General features: G+C 42.9%; 1 protein-coding gene across 1 annotated transcript in view; it reads left to right on the top strand.

Annotated features, from left to right (window-relative positions):
- Positions 1–21,568, top strand: part of ADAMTS2 (ADAM metallopeptidase with thrombospondin type 1 motif 2) — a 175,074-nt gene extending 153,506 nt beyond the window's left edge. Inside the window, exons 13-22 of the mRNA XM_039701755.1 lie at positions 2,001–2,134; positions 2,942–3,065; positions 3,683–3,763; positions 5,027–5,190; positions 6,325–6,484; positions 7,542–7,674; positions 9,965–10,172; positions 10,522–10,651; positions 11,667–11,756; positions 16,024–21,568. Coding sequence (XP_039557689.1) covers positions 2,001–2,134; positions 2,942–3,065; positions 3,683–3,763; positions 5,027–5,190; positions 6,325–6,484; positions 7,542–7,674; positions 9,965–10,172; positions 10,522–10,651; positions 11,667–11,756; positions 16,024–16,484 — 1,685 coding nt within the window. The 3' untranslated portion in view covers positions 16,485–21,568. The remainder of the gene's footprint in view (positions 1–2,000; positions 2,135–2,941; positions 3,066–3,682; positions 3,764–5,026; positions 5,191–6,324; positions 6,485–7,541; positions 7,675–9,964; positions 10,173–10,521; positions 10,652–11,666; positions 11,757–16,023) is intronic.
- Positions 21,569–21,884: the final 316 nt, after the last annotated feature.

Below are 21,884 nucleotides of genomic sequence, written 5' to 3'. Positions count from 1 at the left end.
CTGCTGGTTTCCAATATAACTATGGTATAACTGCAGACAGCTTGAGAGTTACATTTACCTGTGCAGGGTTATTAGAGGGAACAGCTTTTGTGTGAAAATAAGGCCAGAGACAAGCTTATGCTTGAACTCTAATCTATTCAAAACTCCCTTTTGTAAGGATAAGGCATATCAGTGACATACTTGTGAGGATAATGCAGTTGTGGCTCAGAAGTGACATAAATCCATACACTTCACAGGCGGCTCAGCTGGACGTGTCTGACACATTGTGCAGGGCATAAGAACAGACAGAAGTGCCTCATGCTGTGGGCAGAGAAAAGCCACTGAGCTGGGGTACACCCCAGTGTGTCCTTGAGCATCCCATGCCCCGTGGTGCCATGGCCTGTCTCCTGTTTCAGGCCCACGTCCTCACCCTGCTGTGCTCACAGGCTCCTGCATCCACCTGTGCATCTGCCAGGGCAGCAGGGAGTGACTCTGGCCATGAGCTCCCAGCCTCAGTTAAATGAGAAGGGCTCAGAGAGCAGGGGCTGGGCAGGCACACCATCACCTCCATGCTCCTGCACCTCTACTGTGCCCAGCACCACTGAACAGAAAGAAAATAATTCTTTGCAATAGCAGGGTCTAATTTAACAGCACATACACATTTACTGTTCCATGGAGCAGTGGGAGCAGAACCATCTCTAAAATGAAGCCCTTGTGCGGAGCTGTTGGCACCCAGGCAGACCTGCTGATATTTTCATTTAATCACAGGCAGTGTGGTATGTGTGGGGTGGGGGTGGCTGCATACCCAGGGGTGCTGTGTACACATCTATCCTGTGCACAGCTTCATGTTTCTAATATATACATTAGGTCTGTCATTATTATGATCTTAATAGTCTCCTATTAAGAATTTGCACCAAAAAAGTACCTGTTTTAATAGACTAGACCCTGGATTTTCAGCATGGATTCTCTGCATGGTTTGGGAGCAGTAACAAAGGTCTCTGATGTACCAATACCCAGTGGCCTTGAGGACATCAACAGCAATAACAAGGAGTTTATAAAAAGAGGGCAGAGGCCGTGGAACTGTACAGGGGAAGAATGCAAAGGGCCTGTGAAGATTTATTTCAGTTGAACTGCTACAATGGAAAGGTCGTTATTGTTTTAAATGGTGGGAAAAGCATTCCAACTTTTAATCATGTTAAAGTAGCAGAATCTCTATTTGTTTCATCTAGCAGAAAGGCCATCTGCTCTTCAGTGCCAAGGAAAGCATAGTGAATCCTATTATGGGGCTGAGGACAGCAAGAGACATGGATAAAATGAAATGCACTAGTGGAATACAACTTTATTCAGCCACTGACTAGTCATTTTCAGCTTTATTTTTTGTTCTGAGTTCTTTGGAACAGATTAGAGAAAATACCACTTGTCTGGCTGTTTGTGCATGTGTTAGCAGTAAAAAAAAATGATTTTTGTCTGAATCTTTTTGACATCTCATCTCGTTTAATGGTTTAAATTATCATAAATACAAGTACAACCATGAGAGAAAATTAACTTTGTGGTTAGGATGAAATGCTATGGCCCAGCTGTCTCTGAAGAAATTTTGGATGCCAGATTCACTCAGTGTCAAACAGCTGCTTTTAATGGGAAAATTAATTTGATTTTTTTTCATTTAAGTGAAGTGCAGGAAAAACCAGTATCTCTCACAGGTAGTCATGCAACTGAGGAGAGCTCTGCCAGATTGCATCATGTGCAAAAGATTAAATAGATCCCCCCTCAAAGTCAATGATCTGTTGTTTTTAAGCCTGTCTCCTAACGGTGACACATGGATGCTTTATGATTCAGCATCTTCCAAGAGATCACAGAATCTTTCAAAGGGGACAAGCATCAATGATTTATGGGCACCACGTTGGGCTCTCTGATGTGTGCAAGGAAGAAGGGAGAGCCAACACTACTGAAAGAGCTGCTCACAGCATCAGCAACTAAACTGAGAGCTGAACGTGCACCATTTGGGTCCTTCTGTTTTTCAGCCAAGGAGAGGTGCCACCTGTACTGTGAATCCAAGGAGACAGGGGACGTGGTGTACATGAAGAGGATGGTGCACGACGGGACCCGCTGCTCCTACAAGGATGCTTACAGCATCTGCGTGAGGGGAGACTGCCTCGTGAGTTCTGGGGGCTCCTGCAGAGCTCAGCATTGTGAAAACAGTTCAAACTCTACCTTGAGTGCTTCTCTCTGAGCAGGACTGAGTGTAACAACACTCTGGGCAATAAGGAGATTTCATTAGGATTATTGTCACAATATTATGTGTGGTATTCACAGTTGCCATGCATGTGACTCAATTCCAAAAGCACCTACCTACACAAGTAATATTTCATGCAGTATTTTATGATGAACTATTACAATTAGCTTTCAAGGAAAGCTCTCCCTGCTGAGGTTTAGTGGGGGTGGAATGTGCAATGAAATAGGAACTCACAGCAGCTTTCAAGGAAAGTGGTGTTAGGATAATGCTGATGTGCATTCTCTTGGTATTTGATCATGCTATTTTTAAAAAATCAATGACAGTTCCTCTAAGTTGGGATGTGCTGCAGGTCATCTTTCACAGGAATTAGTACCTGACTAGCAAAACACTGGTGCAGGTGTTTATCCCCATATAGATGCCTAGGTTCTCCTGGAATTTAAGTATCTGTCTTAAGATAAGCTGAGGCTTAAGAGCTTTTCCTTAACCATGCTGCTTTCCTTCAGTAAGAGAACCACTGTGAAGCATAATATGAAAACATAATCAGCCAGTTGACAGCTATTATAGGAACTGGAAGTATTAAAATCTGTTTAGGTGTTGATCTTCCAGGAGAATACTATGAGGTGTGCTGCCTTGCTGAAGCAGAATCTGGGGGTTGATAGGTAAAGTGAATGCTCCTTTGAATTGAAAAGTGGATAAATAAGAATGACTGTTTCTCTCTTTTGTGCACAGAAAGTTGGGTGTGACAGGGTCATAGGTTCCACGAAGCAGGAAGATAAGTGTGGTGTCTGTGGAGGAGATAACTCCCACTGCAAAGTGGTGAAAAGAACATTTTCAAGAATTCCAAAAAAGCAAGGTCAGTACATCCAGTGGAGTTTGTCCTGGGGAATTCAGGGTATTTTTTCTTGGTCTCTTATGTTTCATGGAAAGTAGCAGGACAATTACAAATCATTTGCAGCATCATTAATTCCAACAAACAATCTGGACTTACTTCCAGATGTGTTTATAATTTGAAAATAAGACTTCTGTCCAGTGAGCAGTTAAAGCTGCTGATACCAAGGCCTGTGCATGCATGGAAGAGGGCTTCCCTGCTCCTTGTTGGAAGCTGTGGACTTGTCTGCTGATGTCAGCCAGCTGCTGTGTCACTCCAGTGCTGCAGCCATGTGTCACCACCAGGCACTGTCAGGCAGGAGGTTGTGTGGTCTCTGTGGTGCACATGGAACTCAAAGCCCATCTTAGTCTGAAGCCAAGTCTGTGATACTTCAGGCATCTTTCTTCTGACCCAAAGCCCTTTGTCCCTGTTATGTTCCATCACCTGCCACAGAAATGGGAATGGAAATGATGCTGGATTCGCTTCATCTTGTTTAATACACCCTGCTTGCAGAAAATTAGATTTATTTACAAACCTAAGACAAACCCACCCTGTTTGTGGCATATTAATCCATAACTATCTTTTCAAATACCTCAACATAGGGTACGTTAAGATGTTTGAAATTCCTGCTGGTGCAAGACATTTACTTATACAGGAAACAGATGCCACCACTCATCATCTTGGTAAGTAACAAGAATATTTTTTTCTGGTGTTTATTTTTGTCTCTGGAGGCTGAGAATGTGTTTATACATTTGTTTACCCATTACCCACCCACACCATGTACTTTCTCTAAGTATGTTAAATTAGGAAATTGTTTGGCAATTTGATTTCCCTGTGCTGTACTCCAGGGTGTCCCAGCCAGATCTCTGTGTATGTGCAAGTGTGAAGCTGCTGGAAGAGGCACTGAGTTACTTTATGGGGTGCAGTGCATTATCTTTGGGGGTTGGAAGTAGATGATCAAAGTCCCTTTCAACCCAGACCACTCCATGGTCTTTGTGTGCATCTTTCATGCTCCCCACCCTCAGTAATTTCCCAGCTACATCCAGACCTGTTCCAGATTCTGCCCCACTGCTAACAGTGCAGCAGTTTAGGAGGATCTGGGAGCAGTCCTGCTTCAGACAAAGTTCTGTCAGGGTGGGCTGAGTGCTGTGCACACGGACAGCTGGCTCACTGTCTTGGCCACTGCTGAGGGAGCAGGATGCTCAGGGAGCTGCCAGGCAGAGAATGGAGTTAAAATCTGGTGTTACATAACAAATATCCCTGCTTCTTCAAATGAGGAGGGCAAATGTCTCATATCAGGTGAAAACCTGTCCTCATACAAAGGTGGCTGAAGTCTCTCCAGGTGAAGGGTGGAGCATGGTGAGAGCTGAAGAGAGGAACCAGGCTCTGTGTGCAGTGGCAGGTGCCTGCAGAGCAGCAGGAGCTTAACAGGGCTGTGCTGGTGTCAGGACTGGATCTGAGCAGGAGAATTAATGCTGCTTCTAGTGTCCCTCTGTCACTGTGGGGACCTGCTGGGGGTTAGCTCCCCAGCCTTTCTCTGATGGAGCAGTAACAACCCTCTGAGCTGCCTTACAACATATGAAAGAGCTGAATAGTTTTGGGACCCCCACTGGCTCTCAAATTGGCTTGGATTTGGCCAGTGGATTCAGAAGTTGTTATATGGGAGCAGGCAGCTGGACCCCTATGGTGCAGCTGCATTGGCCTCATTTCTCTGGCAAGGCAGGCTATGAAAAAGGGGGGAAAAAAAGGACAACTGATGTTCCTGGAGCTGAGCAGAAAAGCATTGACAGTTCACTGAAACACCTGAAAAAGTCTTTCCAAGCCTGTGAGGGAAGAGAGGGAAAATGCACACTGGCCTTTTCAGCTTTGTCCACTGGGACATGAGCAGAACAAAACTGGAGATGAGAAACAAACCTCTTTACTCACTTTTCTTGTCTTGTTCCCAGCTATTAAAAATCGTGAAACGGGGAAATTCATTCTAAGTGAGGACAACTATGTGCCAGACTCCAAAGTATTTATTGACATGGGTGTGGAGTGGGAATATCGGAATGACGACGACAGAGAAACGGTGCAGACCATGGGGCCGCTGCGCCACGGGATAGTTATCCTGGTAAGCCAAATGGAAACACCTTCCACAGAGCCACAACGGGCTAGCATATCGATCAGATTCCCCTTGTGAGTTACAACAAGACATCTGCTGCAATTATAAGACAATAGGAGATGTATTTTGATTCCCTTCTCCCGGTTCATTGCTCTGTACAAGGGCGGTTATAATTCAGGGTTATGTGTTGAGCAACCAGCTGTCCTGATTATTTCCTGTGGATGGCATAGCAATCAGCCACCGAGTAGAGACTGCAGCTTACTTATCCCATCTGACATGAGGGCACCAATCAACAAAAGGTCACAGTGGTTCATATCAGCTAGATCTAATAGTTCCTTCTCCCATCCATGTTTTGAAAATGTATCCTGCAGGTTTCCTGTGATCCTGGCTCCCTTTTTCAGGGCAAAACCATTCCACAGTTCCCCAAACCACCTAAATATATTATTTTTTTCATTGCAAACTAGCAGACAGTAGACTTCAATTCAATTCAGGGGTAAGTTGATTTAAAATCCCTCTGAAAACAACTGTAATGTGTTGATCTACACCAGCTGAACTTCAAAGGAAGAATAAATACAATGTTTCAAAGGACAAATATTTTGCACTTTGTTCAAATTGAGTTCTGTTTTCTTGCATTTGTCTTGGTGCAGTGTGATAACAAAACTTCTTTCTAAATAGTTTATATTTCTGTCAAGATTAAGTAAAATAGCTTTGCATAATTCCAGGATTATCATAAGAATAATTGTGTTTTATCAGAAATATAAGCAATTTTCTTTGCCAGTTTCACTTATTTCTGCAGCTGAATTTGCTTTGTCCTTTAGTGGAACTATCCGTTATCATTTCAGTACCAAATTTCCTTCCTTTGTGATGGGATATGGAAAAAATTTAGTATCATGATGTCAGTCTGATGTTGGCAAGGAAAATAAGTCTAAATCAACCACAGTCTTTCTTAATATGCAGTTTAGAAACTCTGTGTCATAAGGATGGAGATACTTTTTCATCAGGGAAAAAATGTGTTGAGTGCAGCTAAAAGGTTGAAATCCCTCCGGGGATGTTTTAGCCATGATTACTATTTCACATCATCTCACAGAGCTCCTGATATCAGTCTTCCATATCTTTTCTCATTACATCTCCTTTGCTTATTAGGTGATTCCTCATGGTGGTGCCAAGATATCTTTGACTTACAAGTACATGATCCATGAAGATTCCTTGAATGTAGATAACAATAATGTTTTGGAAGAGGACTCATTGTCATATGAATGGGCTTTGAAGAAATGGTCCCAGTGCTCAAAACCTTGTGGAGGAGGTAAAAACAAAACCTCAGATCATGCAAAATTCATTCATTGCCATGAGATGTTAGGGAGACCAGAGTATGGGAGAAGTTTTAAGTAATAGATAAATAAATAGTGAATGGGGTTAAAATCTGATTAAATGGTTTGGGAGCAGATTTGGGCTGATTAATTTCTGATTTATGATTATGAAACTGAAAAATTGGACAAATGTACAAGATTCGGATGACCGTCTCCAAGCTGTGAAGGTGCCAAACCTCCAAGTGTCATGGGGCAGCCCTTTGTAAATCCCTATCCAATGATGTGGCTTTTGCAACGTCAGACCCCGTTAAATTAAATATTATTTAAATGTTATTTTCATTTTCATGGTGAGGCCACACCTTGAGTGTTGTGTCCAGTTCTGGCCCCTCAGTTAAGGAAGGATGTTTAGATTCTTGAGTATGTCCAGAGGAGGCAACAAGGCTGGAGAGGGACTTGGAACACAAGCCCTGTGAGGAATGACTGAGGAAGCTGGGGGTGTTTAGCCTGGAGAAAAGGAGACTTAGGGGTGACCTCATCACTCTCTACAACTCCTGAAAGGTGGTTGCACTCAGGTGGGGTTTGTCTCTTTCACCAGGCAACAACTGACAGAAGAGACAGTCTTAAGCTGCATCAAAGGAAATATAGGTTGGATATTAGGAAAAAGTTTTTTCATGGAAAGAGTGATAAAGTTCTGGAATGGGCTCCCCGGGGAGGTGGTGGAGTCACCATCCTTGATGTGTTTAAAAAAAGACTGGATGTGGCACTCAGTTACCATGGTTTAGTTGAGGTGATAGGGCTGGGTTGGACTCGATGATTTAAAGGACTCTTCCAACCCAGTGATTCTGTGATTAAAGGAGTGAAAAATATAGGGGGTGAACAATTTTGGGTGTTAAATTCGCATTGCAAGTCTTTATTCAGCTTACCCCTCCTTTGGTAGCATGTTCCTCTGCAGTTCCTACTGCAACCCTTGACAGAATTTGTGCAGTTCCTCTGAAACCCGAGCCCTCTGTGGGGCCTGCCAGCTCTCAGAGTAAGAGCAGTGTCTCTCCCCAGGCTTCCAGTTCACCAAGTACGGCTGCCGCAGGAAGACGGACCACAAGATGGTTCATCGCAGCTACTGCGAGCTGATCCAGAAGCCCAAACCCATCCGCAGGGTGTGCAACCTCCAGGAGTGCTCCCAGCCCATGTAAGCATCCCTGCCCCCAGCACGGCTCCCTGGAGGTGCAGGGACACCCGGCCAGCATTGTCACCTCTAGGCAGGTGGCTTCACTTCACCTCCGAGGCCCGGGACTGTGAGGATCTCATGCTCTGTTCTGCTCATGGAAATATTCTTTCTGTGATTGCTGGTTCCTGTGACTTATGAAATAAGTTGGATTAGAAAATAAGTGCTGTCCTGATCCAGACTTTTGTGTTCAGGCCATCTTGAGGTGATACAAAATAGACATCAATTCAATTTGTACACAGTGTGAGTTAACCATGTCAGAGCAAATGTACAGAGTGCTGCAGAAAACAACCAATGTCAATGTCCAGTCTCTCAAATACAAACCTTCATAAAGTTCACAGCATATTTTTGGACATTTAAACACAGGGAAAATATTTGACCTGTTAGATTTCTCTGGCTGCCCTTGTACAGCACGAAGTGCCTGTCGTTCCTTCATTTCTGCTCTGCACAGTCAAGTGTTATAAATATTTTAATTCACATTTTATGGGTGATTTTTTTGACTGGCAGCAGGCTATTCTTGCCACATGTAGGACCAATATATTCTTTGTGCTACTACTGCAACAAGAAAGGAATATGTTGATCCCAGCTTTTATCTCTGGGGACCGAGTGTAGGTTCCAGGAATCACAGCAAATAAATAGAACATACCACACAATATTTCCTAACTTCCTTTCAAAAGACAAAGATTTGAAAGCGAGAAAATGCAAGAAACTGTGCCCCATAAACTCTGCATAGGTCAGGGTTGAACATTTATTTATTGGAAAACTGAAGTAATGACCTAACCATATCTCAGGCTCTCTGGAAAGGACTGTGTCCTCCTTTCAGCTGCAAATATAATTGGGCCCAGGTACCACAAAGGCTCAATAGGATCCTAAATTGTACTTGGATCCCTGAAGTTTCAGTTAACTCTGTTTCCATAGAATGTCATCCAAGCATTTTTCTCTTGAACATAGGAGAGGCAATTATTAAGGAGTTTTACAAAGCTCTGGGACACCCCCTACACTAATATGCTGCTTCTTCGCTTCTGGGAAAAATTCATCTTTGTCTCAGAAGTCACCTCAGGATTCCTGGCTTCACAGCTCTTGCATTTCGTCACAGCTGTGTAATTTCTGTAGGTTATAAAGAGAAAGTTGGGAGAAATTTTTACTTTCTGATTAACTGGAATGTGTAGTGCACTGCCTTGGACTATTTTTTGACCATTTCCAAGCCCAGGATTTTATGAGTACTTTAGGACAATTTCTTCAAGCTCAGGGTGTTTCTCCAGACTATGTCTATTTCTTTGTGAAATTTATCCCAAGAATATTGTTTACATGGAACAATATTTCCATCTTGCAGATCTCTGCACTCTGTAAATATTTATAGACTGCTGTATGTCTTCACTTGATTATAATCAAGCTTTCAGTAGTCTAGGTAAACTTCCTTTGGTGCTGTCTGTCCCTGTTGTTCTTCTCTAAGTCGTTTACAATTTGTAGCTGTAATTCATGACTCAGTTTGGGTGATCAGTGAGGGTTTCAACTACACCACATTACAAACCGTAGATTTCATTTCTCAGTGGCCAAAGTGATTTAGAAATTTTGAACTCGAACTTTCTAGTTTTCAGTGGAGTGTTGCCTTTCCCCAAACCAAACATTTATGATGATGAGGACCCTGACCTGCCCAAGCTCAGCACTCACAGCACTGGATTTGCCAGTGCTTCAGCAGATTGAGTCTAACATGGCCAGGGATGTGGTCCATGGAGTGCCCAGGTGTGGGCCAGGCAGGAGCTGCATTTCTAGCCCAGATGTTTTGGCTTCACCCGTGTGGGAACCAGCTCGTTTGTGCTGCATTATGAGACAAGGCACATCTCAGGCACCCAGACCTGGGAAGCTCAGGTGGCTTGGGTGCAAAAGCAGATCTCAGGCACCCAGACCTGGGAAGCTCAGCAGCACCCTTGGGTGGCTGCTTTTGACATAAAAATGGCCATATTTTTATGTGCAGTTTTGGAAAGGGCAGCTTAAAATCAAAGCAAATACAGTGGAGTAATACAAAGCAAATACAGTGGAGAGATAATGAGAAAGAGTGATATTGAAGATCTGGGTCTTATTAATGACATTTCAGGGGCAGTCAAATTACCCTCACCATAACCGCTTATGTTTTTTTCATATCTTCTCATTTTCTCCATATTAGAACTAGTATTAATATCATGTTAAACCTGTGTTTAAGAGTCAGATCAACAGTTTGAATTTCACTCTGCTCGCTCTCTTTTCACCAACCCAGATGGGTCACAGGGGAATGGGAGCCTTGCAGCAAATCCTGTGGGAAGACAGGGTATCAGGTGCGGTCTGTGCGCTGCATCCAGCCCCTGCACGACAACACAAATCGCTCTGTCCACACCAAGTACTGCAACAACGACCGCCCGGAGGGCAGGAGGCCCTGCAACAGGGAGCTGTGCCCAGCTCAGTGGAGAATAGGACCCTGGTCACAGGTCAGTCTCTTCCTGGAGGTCTCACACAACTAATTTCTGTCTGGTGGAATGAGCATGACAAGTAATGCCATCTCTGTATTTGGGAGTAGATGGCTCTGTGAATAGATGGCTTGCATGTACAGGTGTTTGTTTATTGGTCAGAGCACAGCTCGTTCTTGGAGTATTTCACAATTACTGGTGTACCACGAGAAGCAGTGAGTGGCTCTCCCTCTTGCTTCATTACTGTACTGCAGTGGTTCAAATAATGTACCATGTCAGCTCGAATCGAGGCAGTTTAACATTGAAAAGCTAATTTCTGACTGGCTGTTTCCAGAGGGTGGCTGGGGTGTAACTGCTCCTGTCCTTTCAGTGCTCTGTCAGCTGTGGCAATGGCACCCAGGATCGCCCGGTCCTGTGCCGCACCAGGGACAATGTCATCGGCCTGTGCAAGGAGAGTAAACCTGAGAACGTCAGGATTTGCAGACTACCTCCGTGTCCCAGTAAGGGCTTCTCCTTGATAGCGTCTGTTACTTGTTGAAAAAAATAATTATTTAATTATTTGCAATGCCTTCATTGAATTGATGCTTGTGTGCTATGCCTGCCAGGGTGGGGGCACTTCTCCACAGTCCCTGTTTTGAGTAGAATTCCAAATGTGGAGCTGCTGTGTGGCTGATGGGCTCCTTGGGCACTCTCCTCCTGCTGGGGAGCACTGCTTGGCCCAGGACAGCCTGAGAGCTGGGGCAGAGCAGGCAGATGGCCTCAGCACAGTGCTGATGGCCAGATGTGGCCAGCAGCCAACAGCTGCCCTGGGAGAGGAGCAGTGGCTGAGTCCAGCCCTGCATCCTGAGACCTGTGGGGCTTGGCAAGGGGCTGCTGGGCTGTGCTAACCAAGGATGCCTCTTTGCTTTCCCCACCTCCAACAGTTCCAGGCTTTTTTTTCATTCCATCAAACACAAGTTATCTGCAGGGGTTATCTAACTCAGTTTTTAGAAGCTGTAATTAATTTGTTCTTGCTCAATCCAGGGCAATAAGGCCTTTATCCTTGTTAGCTTTTCAGCTGCTTACAAATGATATTTGTGAGATCATTTCACATATTCCTATTATTAAGTCATTCATATTCTTTTTTTCATGATGTATTTCTCAGGGTAGCTTTTGATTTCTAATTAATTAGAAGCAAGCTGTCAATTACAGTCTCCAGTACAAAGATTTTAATGAGGCACGGTATCTAAACTAGACTGCATGTCTCTGGGGATGTGTGACACTGCCATGAGAAGTGCTGCTGGAGAACTGGCCCTTGGGTTGTCTTCAGTGTTGGCTGTGAAGTGCTGGGCACGGGCTGTAGCAACCTCCCCAAACAGCACCTTTTGCCCCAAATCAGACAGCTTGGTTCTAATCCTTCCCTGGGCTCCTTCACAACTGGAGCCCACTCATTCTCTGAGCTTGTCCCCTTCTGAGAGGACAATTTAATGCTGCCTAACATATGTTTTGTTGCATCTTTTTTTTCCTCTATTCAAGGAAATGTTTCTGATCCTTCAAAGAAAACCTACATGATACAATGGCTGTCAAGACCTGATCCAGACTACCCCATCCAGAAAATATCTTCAAGTAAAAGACCCATTTATAACTCTGCCTTTGCCCTTAAATGCATGCCACATCGAATGTGGACTTTGCCTTTTGCTCTCTTCTTCTCTCTATGCGGAAAGTTCCCTTGACTTTGCCAAGTTTAAATCTTGGGCTGAATCTGTTTTTTCACACCAGGCACTCAGTGCTCGGTGTCTTTCTTCTCTGGAGCTTGCGTAGCACTGGTGGTGGAGGTCTTGAAGTGTTGGATGTGTGAAGTTGGATCTCCACAGTATGTTGCAGTCCTCTGAAAGGGAGCTGGGGTCGGTTTGCTTGTTGCTTGGTGGTGGTGAAAAAAGGCTCTTACTGGTTCCTGATGTTCAGTTTGATAGCAAAACTGAGAACTTATTGTGAATGTGATCACATCACAATAATGACACCTTGTAGTGCTAAAGTTCTCCTTTATCTAAAAACCCGAAATCTCGTAACTCGCTGGTTTCAGTTCGCTGACAGGGTAGTCTGATGAGTGGAAGAATTTTTTCATTCCATTTTCCTTTGTGGTGCTGTTGCTTTCCTCACCCTTGCTGCTCATTTTTTATTCCTGACCCTCACCTTTACGTTTGTGACCTGTGGAGGGCTCACTGGGAAGCAGAAGCTGAGTCTGTCAGTACTTTCCCTGCTGCTCTGACACCGTTGCTCTGGCCAGACTCTGATGGTTGTTTGGAGGGTTTTTCCTTGAGAAAAGCTGTGTTCATTTTTTCCATCGCACAATTTTTGCCAGTTTTGCGCATTTTCACTTTAGAAACAAACCCAAAGCAGAGCAGGCATGGTCCATGGTGAAGGTGGCGTGGTGGTGTTTTCCTTAACGTGGCGGAGGCAATATGATGTTTTCATTGACTACGATGTCTCCAGATGCTCAGCATGGAGCTGTTTATACTCATTACATCTCTGGTCTTTTTTCACCATGTGCATGTCTGACTTGACTGGTACGGTTGTATGTGTGTGAGTGTGTGTGTGTGTGTGTGTGTGTGTGCTCTTAGATGTGTCAACTGGCAAACATAACAGTGTGAACTACTACAGAATTACCTCAATTTTTATTGCTTTTTTTGCTTAGGAGATGAATTTTAGAAAAATGCCTTAATGTTGAAATGTAAATGGCATTAATTTACCAGATCCAGCTTTAAATATGAACAGTACACTGGTACCTTGAGTTGATCTTCATATGGAGTGTTTTTACTTGAACGATAACTATTGGAAGGCAGTAAATTAAATTGGAGGTTGATTTGCACAGTGCATATCCATATCTTCATCGAGACAGGATTGTGGCCTGACTTACTGAAATTTAACTGGCATTCGTGCTTCACCTTCCGTGTTTGTGGATTTGGAATTCACAAGTCATAAACTTCTTTGTGACAGTCAGTACCAATAGTAGAAATATAAAACTGCAGTCTTGGAGCAAATTACTACCTTATTGCTTTGATAATATTTTTTGGAAAAGTGGCATTTTTGAATCTTTGGGTCGTCAACAGTGTAGCACTTCAAACTTGTCATTATCATGTGATCACATATTTAAATTTTGCTGTTAATATTTCCTGAAACATGTTAACAATTTACATGACAAGGTGAAAAAGCAAAGACACGTATCTGGCACTGAATACTGTTATGTAAAATAATTGGTGTTTAACTGTATAAATATATTCATGACTGTTACCTTTAAATAGACAATGTTTAGTGATGTTTCAAGAGATGGGTGGCTATAGAGAATGGTGCAATAAGGTATCTGGGCATTGTGCACTATGTCTATATGCACTTTGGTTTATCAGGGATATTTTATTAGTGTTTTGTATGTATTTAACATAATATTAAAGATGTGCCAATTCAGTTTGCTTTTCAATATTTTTTTATGAGACTAATGTGTACCAAAGTGACTGTGAAACTGATTTATTTTTTTCTTACTGATGTTTTGAATATATACTTCCAGTCTGTCATGCATACTGCAAGTAAAAATAAATAAAAGTTCAGCAAATCTGGATATTTTGGTTTGGATAGAGGATCAAAATTTCATTCGGGCATTGAGAAGTTTCAGATTTTATTTATATGACTTATCAGATGTCACTAAACTTATTACATAATGCAGTTTTATTTCCTTGTATTGTTAAGCTTGATATCGCATGTTTTTGTTAGGAAAAAAGGCATTTTTCTAAAGGTGCTGTTACTGATTCTTACAAAGCCAAGAACAGACCTGCCTTGTTAAAATCACATTTAAATATTATATCTGTTGGCTTTTATTATAGAAGCCATTTGGGGGAATATGCATAAGGGTCATGCATCACAAAGCAAAATGTTTCAAGGGGACTCTTAGGGGTTTGTAAAAATATATATAAATTGTATAGGCACATTCAGGCCTTTGTATGGAGCTGTGCATGCAGGTATGAACAGTTCCAGCTCTTAAAAGCTGGCTTGAAAATCTCTCCAAACTTATATTCCTAAGGAAGGAGTCATTCCTAACACCCTGCAGTATTTCAGTTTAGCATTTGAAAAATATGAAAAATACCTGGCACATTCTAAAGCAGCAACTAGAATTTTGTTTTTCTGCAACAAAAGCAACAATCAGAGCATAGATACAATGTACAGGGGGGTGTTTTCACCCGCCTCAGCCAGCGTTAGCATTTTAAAGCAGCAGCACCAGCTATTAGTTTATTTTAGACTGATATGTTTGCCAATGAAACACCCACGATGCCCTGTTTTGTTAAGTGAGGATGAGTGAAGAGGTGGCACCTATGCTTTCCAAATCCCCTTTTATCGCTGAACCTGCTCTGCTTCTCTCCTTTGCGTTGAGGGTGTTGACACAAGCCAGTGCTCGTGGCAGGAGGGTGAAATGTGACTCCAGATCTGTCTCACATCGGGTGCACTCTTAAATAAAAGCAAGTAATTGGAGTTACTCACCCTTTACTGTAAGAGTAGGTGGAAATGTAGTAAGAGCAGGGGGAGAGTGACAAGTGATTTCATCTCTGTCTCAGCACTCTGGTCACAGAGAAATGTTTTTATTAGTGATTATGCCAGATATTGGTCAGTCTGCTTTTCTCCTCAGCCCTCTCCTCTCCCCCAAACCCTCTCACTTCTCTCTCAGCATGGGCTGCACGTTGGGATTTTTCCTTCACTGCAGTGCCTGGCTCCATTACTTCATCCTGGAGGCACAGGAGCAGAGGGGTGTCTGTGTGGGACAGACAGGAAGCTTTCTCTCCAAGGAGCCTGCTAGACCCTCACCACCCATTTCCCACCAATTCACACAGTCCTCTGCCTCCCCTGAGCAGAAATCACAAGGGCTTGGGGAATCTCTGAGTAGGTTTCTGTTTGTGTTTCTCAGGCAGGAACACTTTGACCACTTCACCTTTAATGCCTCAGCCTACAATTTGTCACCTGCATTCCAAGCATGACCAGGATCTGCCATAACACCTCTATTAGAGTGCAGATTGTTGTAACAGCTATTGACAGCTTAAAGCTTATTGATTAACATTCTTTCTCTTTTATTACAGTCATTGACACAAAAATCAGGACTTACTTAGGCTCCCAGTCATTAATGGGCTGGCTTGGCTCCATTGCACTGGAGTTTGTTGTTCCAAAGATAATTGGCTCTCTTCTGGAGGAGTAGGAAAGCTTCATGGCACCACTTTTCTCTCAAACAAGAGACATGCTGAGAAAACACTGCTATTTTCAGAGTAGGGGTACCTGGCAACCATATCACTTTGATTAGTGGAGATGGATTAATTTTGAGCATTACACATATCAAAATAGGACTTGACTTTCCTGAGACAGTCTGGATAAATATATGTTACCCCTGACTGTGGTTAGTCACTGTTTGGTTGCAGAAAAGCATTAAAAGGAGCAAATGGGGAAAAAATAGATTTCTTAATATAAAACTTCATGACTTTGTGGGAGTTCAGTGCAGTTTTAGTAACAGCACAGCACAATCAGTGTGTTTTGAAGTTTAAACCAAGACAGTAACACAATTCATTGTGGCTTCACGGTCTGTAGGGTAGAACTTCCAGGATGTGAAGGCAAAAATTCGAGTGTGATGGTCCAGAGCTTGGGTGGGGCTGGTACATACAGTTCAGATCAGCTTTTGCAACTCTTGGAGTTGACTTTTAGGTTGAATATAAACCTGCTTGTGCTTGTAGAAGGCTCATTTGCCAGTTTCCCAACCCACTTTAAATATCAAACCTTCTGCCCACTGCCAAAGCTTCAGCTGTGTTTCTTTTCTTGATTAATGTGGAGATGCTCTTTATTTATCTGTTCCCTTTTTCTCTTTCAGAAGATCATTGTCAAGGAGACAAGTCAATGTTTTGTCGCATGGAAGTTCTCTCCCGTTACTGCTCCATTCCCGGGTACCATAAGCTGTGTTGCAAGTCCTGCAACATGTACAGCAACGTAACAGAGGATGGCAATGTAACCAGTGCCAATGTAAATAAGAATAATGTCATTGAGGAGGAGCCCCTGACAACCCTCAGCCCTCCCGTGGGAGTGTCCACCACACAGTCTGCCACCAGCCCTCCTCTGCTTTCCAAAACACGTGCACCCCCTTCCAATGCCACTGAGGAGCACCCAGAAATCAATGCAGTGGATGTTCCCTACAAAGTTGATGGGCTGGATAATGAAGTACCACAGCACAACATCATTACACGGAGGAGGCCTTATGAAAGGACAAGGAATCAAAGAATTCAGCAGCTGATCGCTGAGAAAATGAAAAAAGAGACTCTTAGGAAAATAAACTAAAATGGAAATATGGCACAAACAACATTTTTCTCTTATAGAGATGTTACCAACATTGTAGTATTGGCCATCATAGAGACTAAGAATGGGGAAAAATCGAAGTGGTGCTATGGCAGAGATACCAAATTCTCAAGCCTACTATAAATGGAAATGACAGATTGTTTCATAAGTGCTAATCTGAACACTTTGATGGCTAGGTTAGGTGTACAGGGTACGGCAGAGTATTAGTGCAATATCCCTACAGTGTCCCACTGAATCCAAACAAACCATGTTACTTAGGTCAGGTTAGCAAGTTTCTCAGTTACAGGCTCTTTAAAGTCTTCTACACCTACATAAAACTGCTTGGGAATAGTAAAGGGAGTCACACTTAGTATGGCAGAAAGCAGTCCCAAGACAATAAATCCCTTTAACTCTGACAAGCAGGGGGTCAGCACTCCTGTGATGCTTCTGTGCCTTGCACAAAGCCTGGCACTAACACAGCCAGCTTCAGGAAGGCTCTTAGGACATGCCAGGCTGGGTTTGGCTGACCTTGGCAGAGCTGCCTCTGTGGTCACAGCTCGGCATGTGCTCACGTAGCTTCCTGAACCAGGACTGTGTAAGAAAATACAGAGAAAACTCTGTAGCCGTATATTTATGTGTAAATTAAAAACTGACAAACAGTAGTTTACATACTTCCATAAACAATTTCAAAGGATTCTCCTAAACTTTTGGACACATGCAAGACATTTAGTAGGGTAGATCTGGCCAACTTGGACTGACAACATTCTAGTCTTTCTGTTTACAATTATCCATATTTTTTATAATCTCTAAGTTCCTGTAATGCAACAGCCTCAGTGATCCTCATTGGTCGGTGCTTTTTTTATTGGTCTGATTTTTTTCTACCCACATTCTGTTTAACTTAAAGATGACTGGATTCTTGTTGTCTTTTCTTTGGTGCTTTGTTAAGACAAACTTTTTTTTCCCCCCATAGGATGCAGTTACTTTTGAGGAATTAATTTTGTATTATCTTCCTTTCCTTAGGACAGCTTCAATGGTGCAGAAGTGAACAACTGTTTGCTGTGCCCTTACATGAACACACACACACATATACATACACATTGTGTATTCACAGCACCAGGTCTGCTAGAAAACTTTTAAGATATGTAACCTGACAACCCTTTGAGTACTTTTTTCCCCCTCAGGGTCATCATGGTTTTCATAGGTCATTTTGAATTCCTGGTTGGAGAACAGAAGATTAACTCAGCTTGGCTCTAACACTGCCGAGACAGGGAGCATGGACAGGTTCCTGCTGTGGGTGGCATCTCAGCAGATTTTTTCCTGGCTTGGATTCTTCCATTTGTTTCTTCTTTGCTGGTAAATCTCCTGCAGAGTCTGGGGCTTCCCTGAAATCCTCTCTTTACCACTAGGTAGGTTTGGTGGCTCCAAGTTCATATTTTCCAGTCTGAGAGGAAGATCTCACCCTCCAGCCTGAGCTGATCCTGGTTTGAAGCAGCACCAGCAATAAGCCCATATATAGAGTCACAAAATTATTGGGAATGTGCTGCATTCCCAGCAGTGTGTGAGCTCTTCCCTGGTCCAGCTGCTGGCAAAGAGCTTCGAAGGTATTGCAATGTGAAGCACTTGTGTGACCTACCTTCTGCCCTTGACCACCATGACTGAATGAACTGCCCAGTCTCCTCTTCCCAATGATCCATTCCTGCTGGAAAGGAGGCAAGAGCCTGCAGGAACCTCAGGCTTTACAGCACCTACATGTGGGACTGTGTTTGGCCTGAACTGTGGCCAGAAGTTTTTGAAAAACAAGCCTGGCCTAAGAAAAATTCTTCATGGAGATACTAGCCCAAGAAGAGAAGGAATGTTTTCAGCTGAGGTCGTGGCATCCAGTGCTCCTTGTTGCACAGGATCAGGGTGATACACTTGGAGCAGCTCAGTGCAGGGAATAGAGATACACTGAAGACCAGGATAACAGGGAAGCCCAACAGGCCTGCTAAGAGTCCAGAGCATCAGGAAACGTCTCCTGGGCCAAGCAGACGTGGCTGCAGATGTGGAAGCAGCATCAAGTACAAGCAAAAATCTGTTCTGGTTTGGAGAAGTAAAACTCAGGCTGTGCAGTTTGGCAGCACAGTGGGAACAGTTCCACCACAGATTTTCACTCCTGGGACATGGAGTGCTCTCCTGCAGTCAAAGGGTGTTTGTCCTTGGTGCCCTGTCCCAGCCCTGCTCCATGGCCTGCTGGCTGTCACACAGCCACGCTGTGCAGGCAAGCCCCAGGAACCTTGTGCCAAGGGATTTGTGGTTGCCTACATTTGGGACAAGTCCTAATAGCAGTGTAGGGTCAGGTCACATCTGTGCACAGCAGCAATGTAGTAATGAGCACTGAAGGGAAAAAAACCCACCATTCTATTTATAAGCAAGGAAGACGTGTCTAAATCAAGATCATTCCAGCTGCTGTGCCATGGGAGACACAAGCTGTAGCCAGCCAGGCTCCCAGCCTGTAGTCATAATATTTCTTGCCTTCCACGTTTCCTTTACACAGATGTGGTTAGTGTAAAACTCATCTTTTCCCCTTCAAGTTAGTATCATTTTAGCTCTGTGGACAATAAAAAAACCACAACCCCCAGCTTTTTCATAGACTAGGAAGCTCATCCAAGCATATGAAACTTAGGAAAATCTTTTACAAACCCAAAGATAGAAGGGGTTGGAGCTGGATTTATGCAGATGGGGAGGTAAAAGTTTTCTGCCTGGAGGGTACCAGTCTAACCCTCTGGGACTTTTTCAAGACCCATTTCTCCAATCCCCTGAGGTAACTCATCTAATAGATTCTGTTCTGCCCTAGCTTCTGGGATAGGCTTAAACTAGGCAGTGTGAAGAAATACCGCAGGAGGCAGTGCTCACAGCTCACAAAAGCATTTTTCCAGATAAAGTGGAAAGTTCTGCTGCCTCAGGAAGCAGGAGCAGTCTCCTGGAAGGCTGGTCTGGTCCATGTTAGGTCCTGTGTTCATTAGGAACCCAATGCAATGCCTAGTGGCATCTGCATTTTGGAAGGGCTTGTTCCCTTCTCAGTCTCACCTTTTGGGAGATTTAATTTTATTTGTTTCTTAATGGTTTAAATTCTACTGAATATTTCTATAGCTGTTTTTTTTTTTTTTTGGAGGGGGGGAACACTAAAGTACTTGAGGCAGCAGCTTCAGTCTACATTGCTCAAGACATCAAGAGGCTGATGGAACATCTCTTTAAGGAGCAGGAGCCAGCAGCTGCCTTCTCTTCACTCCTCACACTCTTCCTGCATGAGAAAAGGGAAGTTAAGTGTCTTCAGACCAGAAAAGATGCTTTCTTTTCAAGCTGCCATGGGTTCTTGAGAAGGTGTTTTTTTTTCAACAGTTCCCCAAGAACATATACATCACTTTTATTGGAAAACACAACACCAGGTTCTATTGATAAAAAAAAGCAGCCCCAGACAAAAGGTGGAGCTCTCCTGAGCTGATCTCACTTCTGTGTCATGCAGTGGAAAATTTGGTCATTTTTTTTGTTTGGTTGAACTTTGACAACTGTTTCATCTTCTCTACAATGCTGTAATTGGGCAAGAGCATCATCACAGTGGATCTTCTGTAACCAGTTTGCTGTTGCCCAGGTGCTGCATTTTCAGACATAACAAGCAGAAAGTGTTATTTTAATGTAACCTTATCCCCAGAACCTAAATCAGGTTTATAAACAAATATATTCCTGCAGGAACCATCTCAGAGATCTGAGAGATTAAGTACTGTGCTCCCACGAAGCAATGCATTTATGATCTAACCATGCAGGTACAGTTTTCTCAATTGTCATTTGTCTGGCTGTCTAAACTTAAAATCCAAGTGACAGTCTCTCATGAAAAACAATCCCAAAAAATTCTGGTTTCTTTGGCTTCAGTCATCTGCCATTTTTTTAACCATAATTTCTTTTAAAATTTCTGTTATCTATTATGAACACATCACTTTTTATATTCATATATCCATTCAATATTTAGAGTTTCACAACACCTCCATAGAATGCTTTCAGATATTTTGAGAATTCTAGAAACGGTGCTTTACCAGTACTCAAAGGGGTTTTTGTTTTATTTTATTACATAATGCATTTAATATCTTATTTACTCACTACAATGCACAGTATTAGCTATGTTCATCTGAATATCTATATGCAACTTCCATTCACTTACATATGCCTTAACAGAAATTGCAATAAATAGCCATTTCTTGTATATTAAAAATGTATATACAAATTAGAATCTTTAATTTTATAATTTATTAAATTTAAATGTCTGTGTTCTTTTGCAAAAAAAAGTGTTTGGCTTTTCCCTGTGCTTTTTTCATTGAGTTGATGTTACACAGAGATGCTAGAAGAAGAAGAGCCAGCATCTTCAGATTCAAAACCAATTCAATTTCTATGACTTAATGAAGTGGGATTGGGATACACTTGCTGCCAAAGTCCTACATCCTTCTTACAACATCCATTATCCAAGGCTAAATATCATGAAGTCACTGGACCAAAACCTCAGTTGACAACTGCACGGAAATTAATCAAATTCACTTAAACCTGCTTGAGGACCAAATCCATCCTGGTCCCTGTATCATCTCTTTAAAAGGCTCAGTTATTTGGGCTTCTATTCAGGACTGATGAGTGAACTGTGCTTTGCATGTCCTATTGATAAAGTAATTGCTCCTTTCCATGAAATTCTTTTGCACACATTCTCCTGCCATATCCTGCACACACGTAGCTGGGTTCCCTTTAAAGCATAATTGAATCTTTCTCATCTGATTGAAGTTTGTTGCTTGAGGATTTGAAATATCCCTGCTTATTGTGATTATTCAGTGAGCACCATGCAGTGCATTCGAGTCCAGCATTCTTTAATCAAGTAATGAGCCACCTCAATACTTTCCATCTGAAAAGTAATTTACACATATAAATGCCCCGAATAAAACAGTGGACAAGCCCAAACCTGGGCTTCATTTACTGTGATAATTCATGCAGCATTTACAGCTGTGACAAGGGTTATATTTAATTGCCTTTTGCTTTCATAGATTTTGAGATTTTTAGAGTGGCCATGGCAAAGGGTCTCACATCCACACCCAGGGTGGGCTCAGTCATGTCCAATACCTCTCCCTCCTCCTGGTCTTGCTTTCTATCTCTCAAATGCCAAAAGATGACACCCACAGGAGGCCTTCTCCTCCTCTCCTTGCCTACATCAGATTTTTATCCCTTTTCACCATCATCTGGCCCCGAGGAATTTTTTTTTTTTTAGAGGCAGCTCAAAGAACTGCAATTCCAGGCCAGGAAAGCAGTTTTCAGGTTATTCCTAATTACTCCAGGCAGAAGGCAGCTCCAGCAAAGTGCTGTGCAAATTCAACTCCCCTTTCCCACAGCGAGGGG

Source organism: Passer montanus, unplaced genomic scaffold, assembly GCF_014805655.1.
Source record: "Passer montanus isolate IOZ18808 unplaced genomic scaffold, ASM1480565v1 scaffold15, whole genome shotgun sequence".
Lineage (NCBI taxonomy): Eukaryota > Metazoa > Chordata > Aves > Passeriformes > Passeridae > Passer > Passer montanus.
Note: the sequence above shows the minus strand (reverse complement) of the source record. Positions and strands in the feature narration are given on the sequence as shown.